The 13,838-nt window shown below is 37.5% G+C and overlaps 2 protein-coding genes across 2 annotated transcripts; both read right to left on the reverse strand.

Annotated features, from left to right (window-relative positions):
• Positions 1-9,798: 9,798 nt before the first annotated feature.
• LOC143033732 (uncharacterized) lies at positions 9,799-11,339 on the reverse strand. Its single transcript, XM_076199216.1, has 2 exons — positions 10,662-11,339; positions 9,799-10,420 (listed from the first exon to the last, which is right to left on the reverse strand). Exons 1-2 carry the CDS (start codon positions 11,063-11,065, stop codon positions 10,111-10,113), a joined length of 714 nt encoding a protein of 237 aa, XP_076055331.1. The 5' UTR covers positions 11,066-11,339; the 3' UTR covers positions 9,799-10,110.
• On the reverse strand, positions 11,339-12,721 carry LOC143033731 (uncharacterized). Its single transcript, XM_076199214.1, has 2 exons — positions 12,522-12,721; positions 11,339-12,385 (listed from the first exon to the last, which is right to left on the reverse strand). The coding sequence occupies exons 1-2, from the start codon at positions 12,525-12,527 to the stop codon at positions 11,351-11,353; spliced, it is 1,041 nt and encodes a 346-aa protein (XP_076055329.1). The 5' UTR covers positions 12,528-12,721; the 3' UTR covers positions 11,339-11,350.
• Positions 12,722-13,838: the final 1,117 nt, after the last annotated feature.

The raw sequence follows: 13,838 nt of genomic DNA on the forward strand, positions 1-13,838 counted from the left end.
GGGGTTATATCCCCATTGCTTTTTGTATTTTTTATGGAAAATGTATGAAAAATTTGAGATCTGGAGAGGAAGTTATTACATTGGCATACGCAGATGATGTTGCACTGGTTGCAAACAACCCCATTGAACTTCAAAATGCATTAACTGCTTGGAACAGTGCATTGAAAAGAGTGAAAATGAAAATAAACACAAATAAAACAGAAGTAATGATGGTCGCAAGGCAAAAAGAAGAGATAGAAATATGGTTGGGAGGCGAAAAACTGAAATTAGTTGAGGAATTTAAATACCTAGGAGTAAAGATAGATGAAAGGTGTCAAATGGAAAAAGAAATATTAAATAGAATACAGTGCCATACAAATAATTTAAGAACGCTATATCCATTGATGCGAGAAAAACTTATACCCAAGCAGGTTAAGTTAACAATTTACAAAAACATTTTAAGACCAGTTCTAACATATGGGTCAGAAACATGGACATTGGCAGAAAGACTGAAAAGTAAGATACAAGCAGCAGAGATGAGAGTACTGCGAATAATAAAAGGTGTAACAAGGTGTGACAGAATAAGAAATGAAGAAATAAGAAGAGAGCTGGAAATAGAGCCAATATTAGAATATGTAGAGAAAAGCCAGTTAAGATGGTTTGGCCACGTCATGAGGATGAATGAGCATCAGTACCCATTAAAATACTACCAGTGGCAGCCACAAGGAAAGCGTCCAACAGGAAGACCCAGGAAGAGATGGAGAGACAGTATCAGACAAGCCATAGAGTCAAGAGGAAGAACTATGGAAGAGGTGGAGAGTGTGCAGCTGTATGCTGATAGGAACTTGTGGAGGGACTTCGTGAGGCATCATCGCTGACAGGGCATCGCCCTACCTGGTGTATGGTGAGAAAGGTGAGAAAGAAATACAAAAACTACAAAATACAAAAATACAAAAAAAATATATAAAAAATATAAACATACGAAAGTTACAAAACAAATACAAATACAAATACAAATACAAATACAAATACAAATACAAATACAAATACAAATACAAATACAAATACAAATACAAATACAAATTTATAAGCTATTAATAATAACTTTAATGTGTTCTGAAAATGAAAAGTTTAGAATATACCAATAATAAGAAGTTTAGAATAAGCTAATATTGACAATTTTAAATGTACTTTTAATGATAACTTTAATGTGAACTAGTAATGTGTACTACACAGGTTAAAGGTACTATTGATAGTATCTTTAAAGTGAACTAGTAATTACGGGTAGGTACTATTAATGATAACTTTAATGTTTACCAATAATGAGATGTTTAGAATATACTAAAAATGACAATTTTATACGGAACTATTTATGATAACCTTTAAGTTTAGTAATGATGACAAGTATACTAATAATGAAAGTTTAGAAAGTACTATTAATGATAACTGAAGAGTTTATAATATACAAATAATAAAAAATTTAGAATAGAAAATAATAAGTTTAGAAGAAACTAATATTGACATTTGAATAATTCGCTAGTGGACAGCGACATCAATCATACAATCCATGACCGTCGCGCAGAGGATTCAAACCACCGCCTATAGACTCAAGAGAGTCCACAGCACCCGCCTTTAACCACTCGACCACAGACGATCTGTGGTCGAGTGGTTAAAGGCGGGTGCTGTGGACTCTCTTGAGTCTATAGGCGGTGGTTCGAATCCTCTGCGCGACGGTCATGGATTGTATAATATTGACATGTTTAAAATATAGTAATAGTGATATGTTTAAAAGATCCTATTAAATGGTAACTTTAATGTGTACTAATAATGGCACGTAATAATAAGAAGTTTAGAAGTTACTCTTAATGAAAGTTTATAATATTCTAGTTAAGACAAGTTTAGAATATACAAATAATAACAAGTTGACAAGTTACTATTATTGTTAACTATTATAATGACAAGTTTAGAATTTAGAATATACTAATAATGATAAGATTAGAAGGTACTCTTAATGATAAATTTAATGTGTACTAATAATGGCAAATTTGGAATATACTAATAATAAAGATTAGAATATACTATTAACTTTAATGTTTGGAAAGAATGACAAGTGTGGAATATACTAATAACGATAAGTTTAGAAGATTCTACTAACGATAACTATTCTGTACTAATAATGACAAGTTTAGCATATAAGTTTACAAGGTACTGTTAATAATAACCTTAATTTGTATTAATGAATACAACATTAAGGTGTGCTAATCCAATAATGACTAGTTTAGAATATAATAATAATGAGTTTAGAATATACTAATAATAATAAGTTTAGAATATACTAATAATGAAAGTTTAGAATATCCGAAGAATGACAAGTTTATAATATTAATTATAACTTTAATGTGTACTAATAATCACAAGTTAACAGTATTTTAATAATGACATGTTATATTAATGATGACGTTAATATGTAGTAATAATGACAAGTTTGAAATTTATCAATAATGCAAAGTTTAGAAAATACTAGTATTAGCAAATTAGAAGTTGCTATTAATGACAAGTATGATATAATTTTTCAATATACTAACAATCACATGTTTAAAAGACACTACAAATGATATCTTTAATGTGTACTAATACTCATAAGTTTAGAATATAATAATAATGATAAGTATAGAAGTTCCTAGTAATGATCATTTTAATGTATATTAATAAAGTTTAGAATAACAAGAAAGATATGTTTAGTATTTACTAATAATGATATGTTTCGAATTTACGAGCAGTGACAACTTTAGAAAGTATTGTTAATGGTAACTAATGTGTACCAATAATGACAAATCTAGAATATGCTCATAATGTCATGATTAGAATACACTAATAATAACAAATTTAGAAGGTATTATTAATGGTAATTTTAGTATGTACTAATAATAACGAGCTTAGAATATACTAAGAATGACAAGATTAGAATAATGACATGTTTAGAGTATACTAATGATATGCTTATATGATATTTATAACTTTAATGTTTAGAATATATTAATAATGACAAATTTATAAATTACTAAAATGACAACTTTAGAAAGTTCTATATATGATAACTATAATTTGTACTAATAATGACAAGTTTAGAACATACTAATAGGACAAATTTAGAATGTACTTTAAATAAAAACTTTAATGTCTTCATATAATTAATGTTTGGAATATACTAATAATGACAAGTTTAAATGCACTATTAATGATAACTTTAATATGTACTAATAATCACAAGTTTACAATATTGTAATGAAGAAGTACTCTATGAAGCCCTCCAGAATGTTAAGAACTACTTACCATACGCCGAAAATGTAGTTATCATGGGTTATCTGAATGGACACATTGAAAAAGATCGCAAAGGATTTGGTATGGGTAGAAAAGCATACAGCAAAAATACACCGACAAGCCCATAAATCACATAAGATTTTTCAGAGATGTAAAAAAACATAATATTGATGTCATGCAGTTCAGACCACAGGCTGTTTGTGGGCAAACTGGAACATGCCAAATCAAAACCTCTGAAGAGTATAGGCATAAAACGATTTTTGAACAAATATATTCCAATGCAGATTGAAAGAAAATAGAACCGAAGATGCTGGAAGAGAAGGTTTGGTTGGTCGCCTTCCATTCGGCGATTACAAGACTTGCCAAAGAAGTTATGCAATACTTATACAGTTGAAAGAAAAAATGAACACTCTAGTGCAGCGTTTCTCAACCTTTTTACCCTTGCGTAACCTTTAGAATAAATTACAACAAAAAAACAACAACTATCTTTCTCATTATAATATCATCGTAATAATAGGTTAGATAGAATGATGTATACATTACATTATTACAATAACCAAGAATATATCGTGCGTGTTTAATTATATTACGCATATGAAATTGAATAAAAAATCAAAAGTGCATTAGCTTATCTAACGTGTCATTATTAGTACACCTTAAAGTTATCATTAATAGGCACTTTTAAACTTATCATTATTGCTATATTTTAAACATGTCAATATTAGTTTCTTCTAAACTTGTCATTATTTTTTATTCTAAACCTGTCATTATTAGTACACATTAAAGTTATCATTAATAGGACCTTTTAAGCACATCACTATTGCTAAATATATATGTCAATGTTAGTTTCTTCTAAACTTGTCATTATTTATTTATTTTAATTTTTTTATTATTTGTATATCATAAACTTCTCAGTATTAGTACATTGTAAATTTATCATTAATAGCACTTTCTAAACTTGTCATTATTAGTATATTCTAAACTTGTCATTATAACTAAGCTATCATTAGTTATCATTGATAGTTCCTTCTAATATTGTCATTTTTAGTATATTCTAAACATCTCATTCTTGGTACACATAAAAGTTATCATTAATAGTACCTTCCCGACCTTTATTTGTAAATCCTGAACTTATTATTAGTAATTATTAGTCCATTTTAAAGATACTATTATTAGTACCTTTTACCTGACATTACTAATACACATTAAAGTTATCATTAGAAGTACATTCTAAAATTGTCATTATTAGCTTATTCTAAACTTCTTATTATTAGTATATTCTAAACTTTTCATTTTGAGAACACATTAAAGTTACTATCATTAATAATATTTTCCAAACTTTTCAATATTAGTACATTCTAAACTTGTCAATAATAGTACCTTCTAAATTTCTCATTACTATATTCTAAACATGTCACTATTAGTACACATTAAAGATATTAATAGTACCTTCTAAACTTATCATTACCATATTCTAAACTTTTTATTATTAGTACATATTAAATTTATCAGTAAGAGTGCATTCTAAACTTGTCTTTATTAATATATTACAAACTTGCTTATTATTAGTACAAATTAAAGTTATCTTGAACAGTACATTTTAAATGTTTAATTATTGGTATATTCTAATCTTTCCATTACTAGTACACATACATGTACCTTCTAATTCTCTCATTATTAGTATATTGTAAAATTATGTACACATTAAAGTTATTATTAATAATACTTTCTATACTTGTCAAAGTTTCATGCATTATTAATTTACCTTTTAAAATTTTCATTATTAGTATATTACAAACTTACCATTATTAGTATATTTTACATTTTTCATTATTAGTACACATTAAAGTCATTGTTAGTACACATGAAAGTTATCAATTACTGTACCTTTCAAAGTTTATGTTAATATATTTTTTTAAACTTGACATTATTCTTAACTTGCCATTATTAGCATATTCTAAATTTGTCATTATTAGTGCAAATTAAATCGATAATGAATTCCTTCTAATCTTCTCATTTTTTGTGTTAGTACACATTAAATATTTTAGTAATAGTACCTGCTAAACGTTATACGTTTTTTCTAAACTTCCCATTTGTATTATAAATCAAAATTTTCATTAATATGTAAACTTCGTCATATTCTAAACTTTTCATTATTATTTCACATAGAATTTATCTTTAATAGTGTCTTCCAAACTTGTCATTATTAGTATATTCTAAACTTCTCATTGACAGTATATATTAAACTTATCACTATTAATAGACATTAAAGTTACCATTAATAGTACCTTCTAAACTTGTCATTATTAGCTTGTCGTTATTAAGCTAAGCTTGTCATTATTAGTACAAATTAACGTTATCAATTATAGTACCCTCTAAACTTACCCTTATATATATATACTTTGTGTATATTAGTACACATTAAAGTCATCGTTAACGGTACCTTATAAAAGTTGTCATTAAGGTACCTTCTGAACTTATCTTTATCTGTACATTACAAAAATGCTATTATTATCATTTTAGTTTATATTAAACTAGTCATTAGTAGTATATTGGAAACTCGTGGGTATTTCTATATTCTCAACTTCTCATTATTAGTATACCTAAACGTTTCATTATTAGTAGATATTAAAATTAGCATTAATGATACCTTCTAAATTTGTCATTATTACTATATTTTGAACTTGTCATTATTAGTATATTCTAAACTTGTCATTCTTAATATATTCTAAAATTCTAATTAACAGACAAGTCTAGAATATACAAATAATGACAAGTTTAGGATGTATTATTGATAACTTTAATGAGTACTTATAATAACAAGTCTAGGATATACATACAATGACAACTTTAATATATACAAATAATGAAAAGTTCATAAGTAACCATTAATGATAAATGTGTATCAATAAACAAGTTCTTAATGTCATAAATGTAACAAATTTAGAACCTAATAATTAGAACATGTATATTAGGTACTATCAATGACAATTTTAATGTGTACTAATAACGAAAATTTAGAAATATACTATTATTGACAAGTTTAGAAGGTAGTATTAATAATGATATTAATGTTTAATAATAATGAGAAGTTTAGATATACTAATAATGATCATTTTAGAACATCCTAATAACAAGTTTAAAATATACAAAAAATAACAAAATTACAATAAGTTAATAATTACAAATTCAGAATATACTAAACAATGATATGTACTAGTACAAATAATGACAAGTTTAGAATATACTAATAATGTCAAGCTTAGAAACTATTAATGATATTTTTGACGAAATAGTTAAAAAACTCTATTAAATAACTATTAACTTTTAATTTGTATACTAATATTGACAAGTTTAGAATATTTCTTTGTCGCGGCTCGTGCCGCTTAAATTCTTCTTATCGGCTTAAGAAACCTGCACAGCGAAGCTATAGCGATAATCCCATACCACACTCCTGGTCATATGGCCATTTCCCGAAGGTTGAGTGTGGTTTGAATTTTCCGCCAAAATCATCGGAAATTTAAAATTCCCGGCTCTGTGCAGGCATGCGCATTGTCGACCCCACCTCCCCCTCCCTATTCCCTCCCTTCTTACCCGGCTAGCTCGAGCCGGACGTCGCGTCACTTCAATGAGAAATGAAGGCTTCGCCTGTGGGAGGAGGGAGGGACCCTAAATCTGTGCAGGTTTCTTAAGCCGATAAGAAGAATTTAAGCGGCACGAGCCGCGACAAAGAAATATTATCGGCTGAAAGAAACCTGCACAGCGAAGCTATGCATGAGACGAGGACAGGTGGGAGGAGAGGTGAAGCCTGAATCAAACCGTTATTACGTGTGTCTTTCCTATGGGAGACTTATTCATTTTATCACTCAGTAGAGGGGAGACAGAAACGTCAAGTACCCACGCCGAAGAATGTGACATGCACAACATTGCACTGTTCACACAATGCGTAAATTATACGAAATTTGTATCCTGTTCAACGGTTCCTGGCCCCTCCCCACTCCTCGGTCGCCCTTTGCCCCCTCCACTTTTTTGAGATGAGAGGGGTGGAGCCGTTTCCATGGCGACACATGGGACAGGGGCGACTGAGTGGTAGAGACACCGTGTCCCCAAGGGAGTCGTCGATGTCCAGTCCCTAGGTCCCGCACCCGCTCCACAGAGTGGGTGCGGAGAAACTCCAGCGACCGGCGTAGGGCCCCCGACCGAAGCCAGGGACGCAACAACCTGTGGAGTGCTGAGGGTATCGGCCCGGGCAGGTCACGCGGGAGAAGCAGTATGCTCCTGTCGACCTCCCGTACCAGCCGTCGGCGCCCCAAGCGGCTCAGTGGAAGGGCCGGGGTCGCGAAGTTGAGGCCCCCCCCCCCCCGCCACCGAAGGAGGGAGGACGTGTGAGAGAAGCACGCTCTTTTGGCGCAGGGGAGCACCCGAAGGACGCTGACTGTGTCCCACTCAATCCCGAGCCAATAAAGTCTGTGTGGGAGCAAGGGCAGACCCGTCCCAGTCCACCCCGAACTCCACGTCCGCCAACACACTCAGAGCCATTGAGATGTCGGCCGATGCACCCTCCCCGGTGGGCAAATGCATCCACTAGCCGTCTAGGAACATGAGTGTGGAGACGCTTGCTTCCGTCCAACGTACGCCTACCACTCTCACTAGTTTCGTGAAGATCCTCGGGGTAAGCGAGAAACCGAAAGGGAGTATGCGAGGCCAAGTTCGTTTCCGAGCGACCTCGTCCGTGGGCGTTAGTCAAGAGGCTTCGTCCTGGGTGAAGACGTTCCCTGAGCGTCTCCCACGAAGACGGGCCTGGACCCTCGGTATGTATCCAACTCACCCCAAGTCTTCCCGCGGGAAGTTCTCGAAGCCCGTGGCGAGCGTCTTCATCCAATAGTGTGCTATGGCAATTTGTGACGTCTCGTCACCCACAAGCGGACTTCTATATGTTTAATACCTAGTGACATCATGTGATTGTACTGTGACGTCACCGGATTGATCATGGCGCCATAGGATCGTCTCGTGACGTCACAGGGACACAAATTGACGTCATAGGACTACATGGTGACGTCAATTTATCACAATGACGTCATCATACCGTGACATCACTGAGTCACAGTGAGCGTTGAAATAAATTTTGACATGGTAAAATTCTGGACCATCATGACTGTAGATTAAATTAAGTTGAATAGGAAAAGTCATGTTCATTTCGACCTAAGTCACAGTGAGCGTCGAAATTAATTTTAACATGGTAAAATTCTCGACCATCATGACTGTAGATTAAATTAAGTTGAATAGGAAAAGTCATGTTCATGTTGACCTGAGTCACAGTGGGCGTTGAATTAGTTTAACATGGTAAAATTCTTGACCATCATGACTACAGATTAGCTTAAGTTGAATAGGAAAAGTCATGGTCATTTCGACCTAAGTCACAGTGAGCGTCGAAATTAATTTTAACATGGTAAAATTCTCGACCATCATGACTGTAGATTAAATTAAGTTGAATAGGAAAAGTCATGTTCATGTTGACCTGAGTCACAGTGGGCGTTGAATTAGTTTAACATGGTAAAATTCTTGACCATCATGACTACAGATTAGCTTAAGTTGAATAGGAAAAGTCATGGTCATTTCGACCTAAGTCACAGTGAGCGTCGAAATTAATTTTAACATGGTAAAATTCTCGACCATCATGACTGTAGATTAAATTAAGTTGAATAGAAAAAGTCATGTTCATGTCGACCTGAGTCACAGTGGGCGTTGAATTAGTTTAACATGGTAAAATTCTTGACCATCATGACTACAGATTAGCTTAAGTTGAATAGGAAAAGTCATGGTCATTTCGACCTAAGTCACAGTGAGCGTCGAAATTAATTTTAACATGGTAAAATTCTCGACCATCATGACTGTAGATTAAATTAAGTTGAATAGGAAAAGTCATGTTCATGTCGACCTGAGTCACAGTGGGCGTTGAATTAGTTTAACATGGTAAAATTCTTGACCATCATGACTACAGATTAGCTTAAGTTGAATAGGAAAAGTCATGGTCATTTCGACCTAAGTCACAGTGAGCGTCGAAATCAATTTTAACATGGTAAAATTCTCGACCATCATGACTGTAGATTAGCTCAAGTTGAATAGGAAAAGTCATGTCCATTTCCACCTGAGTCACGGTGAGCGTCGAAATTAATTTCAACATGGTAAAATTCTCGACCATCATGACTGTAGATTAGCTCAAGTTGAATAGGAAAAGTCATGGTCATTTCGACCTGAGTCACAGTGAGCGTTGAAATTAATTTCAACATGGTAAAGTTCTTGACCATCATGACTATAGATTAGTTTAAGTTGAATAGGAGAAGTCATTTCCATTTCGACCTTTTTTTTTTTTTTTTTTTACTTATATCGATATCAATATCAATATATATATATATTCATATATTCATTTATTTTTTATAAGTAATATTGTACAATTCACATAGTGCATAAATTCTATGTAGAATATTGTATCTTGCTCAGCGGTTCCTGGGCCTTCCCCTACCCCTCGGTCGCCCTTTGCCCCCCCTTCTTTTGCGAAGAGGGGTGGAGCCGTTCCCATGGCGACACATGGGACAGGGGTGATCGAGTGGTAGAGATACCGTGTCCTGAAGGAAGTTGCTGATGCCCAGCCCCCGAGGTCCTGCACCCGTTCCACAGAGTGGGTGCGGAGAAACGCCAGCGATGCCGCGAGGCCTCTGATGTTGTGGGCGTGGGGGGCATGGCCCGGGTCGGCCTTCCGGTGCCCTGTTGGTGGTGTCAGCTAGCCAAGACAGGAAGTCCAGAACTGTGCTAGCGGAGATGGTCACTATCGCGTGTCTCCGAAGGAAGTCCTGGAATCTCCGGTTGGGAGGGTTGTTGGATCTGGATGACGGTCGGGACCGTAGCGAAGACGCGGTCTGTCGCTTCCTGGTCGAACAGACCACGGGAAAGGGGAGCTGCTCTCACCACGCCCCGGCGAGCTATCTCCGTGGCCGACCGCGCTGCAGACTGACGAGCTGCCAGACGAGCCGCGGTGAAGGCCCTCGCTGCTGGGGGTAGGGCTGATGACGCCATGTTGGCTGTACCCTCTGCCACGGTAGAGAGTGCCGCCAGGGTGTCTCTGCATACAGAAAACACGCGAATCAAATTAGTAGGGCGAGAAGGATCCCGATCCCCGGAGGGTGTAATAAAGTCACATCGCTCAATTGTAGAACGTATAACATATGCGAAGCCGAGGTCGTTTCCGAACGACCTCGTCCTCGGGCGCTAGTCAAGAGGCTCCGTCCTGGGTGAAGACGCTACCCGAGCGTCTCTCGCCAGGACAGGTCTGGACCCTCTATAGATTGAAATATCCCACTCACCTCAATTCTTCCCGCGGGAAGTCCTCAAAGCTCGTGGCGAGCGTCGTCAGCCAGTTCCTCATCATCGCCATTGCCGTGACGGTCGAGATGGTAGAGGCAAGGTCTTGTCTGGTCGAGGCCTCCGTCGTCAGCAACTTAGCCTCCGGTTCACTAAGTTGCTGGGGGAGGGCGGGGTCCCTGCCCGAGTGCCACAAGCAATCGCGCAGGCCCTCCGGCGCGAAGGGTGGTGGCAGGACGACGGGGAATGATGAAGGGATATGCCGTCGAGGAGGAACCGTCTTGGGTTGGTCTTGGGCCCGCTCGAGAGCAGGGATGTCTAAGGCTTTCTCCCCTTTCTCCTGCGGGAACCAGGCGTTTGGGGAGAGTGCTACCGCCGGTGAGTCCCCCGACCTGTCGACAAACATATGCCCATCAGGGTTTAAACGAGGGTTCTCCAGGAGAGCACCTAATGCGTCCAGAGTGTTAGAGGTGGAAATCCTGGAGGGCGTGGAGGCCGGGGCGGAGAGGGGTCGAATCTTATATAGAACCTTAGCCCCCTCCGCGTCGTTGGCCCACTTTAGGATAACGTCATCTCTCCTCCTCCAGCCCTCCAGTAGCGAGTAGTCGGGAGACCAGGCCACTAGCTTGTGATCTTCTCCAAACGAGTACTCCCAGGACCGGGGAAGGTCACACCATGAGAAGGGGTGAACTCAAGAGTCCGTCATGGTAGGAGGATAAGGAAAAGAAGAACTGTAGTGGTCCTCCACCCCGTCCAACCCGACGGACGTCTGATTGGGGGGTTCCTCCTGAGAGGGGCCTTCTAGTCCTATACCTGTCGCCGGCACGGAGGGGCGGAGGGAAGGACCAGGAGGGAGAGTGGGAGGGGGGGCTAGAGCCGTAGGTTCAATAGGAGGTTGCTCTGGAGAGGGGTGCGTTATGATTTGCGCGGTCTGAAAGGCCGGATAATGTGATAGGGCCGATTCAAGGACGGGGCCTATCAGGGACGGAAGGAGGGCAGCCACTTGGGCAGCCAGAGTTCCCTCTCCCCTCGTTTCGTCCCCCGGCTCCCTGCCCTTGTGGGATTTACGGCGAGGAAAAGGAGAGCGAGGAAGGGAGGGTGAGTTGGGGGGAGAGGCTGTGGAGGGTGGGGACAAGCTGAGCGTCCTGGACCTCGGTGAGGCAGACCTCTTTTTCGAGCGAGATTTCCTGCCGGGTTCACGTGAGTGAACTAGGGAGGAAGACGAGTTCGTGGGGGTGCTTGACAAAGCAAGCCGTAAGGGTTTTAAGGACCCTTGATGGTCGGATGTATGGGGCTGCCGAGAGGCCTGAGGACGCTCGGGGACACCATACTCCGTAACATCAGACTCGTCCCCTTGTACTCCGAGAGGCCCAGGTTGTCCACCAACGGAAGTCTCGGAGACATAGGGAGACGGATGGCGAGGGCGAACGAGGCCCAATTCCACGCCTAACGCCGGATCCGCCCACACCAGGGGGGGGGGGTCGTCAGCGGATTTCAATTTCCGAGCTCTGCGCCATGCCTCCCGAAGAAGTTCGAGGGCGGCTAGCTTGGAACGGGTTTTGGGAGGAGCAGCACGAATCTCCTCAACCCGCGCTTTGCACACAACGCAGGCTAGGGGGTTAAAGCCAGCTTGTGAGAAACAAGGGGCATGGCGGGAGCAGAGGTCGTGGTGGCCGTCTGACGAGATCCTGGCTGTGCAGCCGGATTCCACACACAAGCGTTTGGTCTGAAAATAGAATAATGATAATCATAGAAGGGGTGTCCCAAAGGTGTCTGGACACAACACCGAAGGGGAAAAACTGCAGGAGAACAGGTAGGGCTCCCTACGAGAACACACGAGCACGAGCAGGAACCAGACTTACCGGCATGAAAAGAAGGTGGGTTGTGGAGTGACCGACTCGTCTGGTTCCGCGATGCTAAGTGACGCGACGTCCGGCTCGAGCTAGCCGGGTAAGAAGGGAGGGAATAGGGAGGGGGAGGTGGGGTCGACAATGCGCATGCCTGCACAGAGCCGGGAATTTTAAATTTCCGATGATTTTGGCGGAAAATTCAAACCACACTCAACCTTCGGGAAATGGCCATATGACCAGGAGTGTGGTATGGGATTATCGCTATAGCTTCGCTGTGCAGGTTTCTTTCAGCCGATAAGGTTCTATTAGATAAATTGTGTACTAGTAATGACAAATTTAGAATAATGACACTTTCAGAATATGCAAATAACGATAATTTTGGAAGGTATTAGACACTATAACTTTAATGTATACTAAAAATGACAAGCTAAGAATACACTAATAATGACACTAATAATGACAACATGAAAATGCTCTAATAATAAAACTTTACAAGGTAATGTTATTGATATACTGAGAATGAAAAGTCTAAATTATCCTAATAATGAAAAATTTAGTAACTTTAATGTGTACTTATAATGACAAGTTTATATTAATGACATACATAGACATTTAGACATATACAAGTTTAGATTAGTGACATATATAGAAGGTACTATTAAGATAACTTTAATGTGGCTGATAATGACAAGTTTAAAATATACTACAGTAATAATAACTTTAATGTGTGCTTATAATGATATGTTTAGAATATAATAATGATGACAAGTTTAGTAGGAAATATTTATGATAACTTTAATAATAAAATGAATATACGAACGAATATAGTAATAACGGCAGCTTTATAATATAGTAATAATGACAAGTTTAGAAGGTACTATTAATGATAAATCTAATGTGTTCTAAAAATGACAAGCTTAGATACTAATACATAGGTTCAGAAGGCACTGTTAATGAGTGCTAATAATGAGAATTTTAGAATATACCAATAATGATAAGTTTAGAAGGTACTAATAACAAAAACTTTAATTTGTATTATTAATTAAAAGTTTATCATATAATATAATTATATGATAAACTTTTTATTAATAATACATATTAAAGTTTTTAACTTTTTAATAATGAAAGTTTCCTGTCTACTAATTATAATAAGTTTAGAATATACAAATAGTAACAAGTATAGAAGGAACTATTACTGATAGCCATAAGGTGTTCTAAAAATGTCAAGTTTATAATATACTAATAATGACATGTTTAGAATATACTAACATAGAGAAGTTTAGAAGGTACTATTAATGAAAACTTTAATGTGAAATAATAATGAAAAGT

Source organism: Oratosquilla oratoria, chromosome 16 (genome assembly GCF_046742065.1).
Source record: "Oratosquilla oratoria isolate Oo_2021 chromosome 16, ASM4674206v1, whole genome shotgun sequence".
Taxonomy (NCBI): Eukaryota; Metazoa; Arthropoda; class Malacostraca; order Stomatopoda; family Squillidae; genus Oratosquilla; species Oratosquilla oratoria.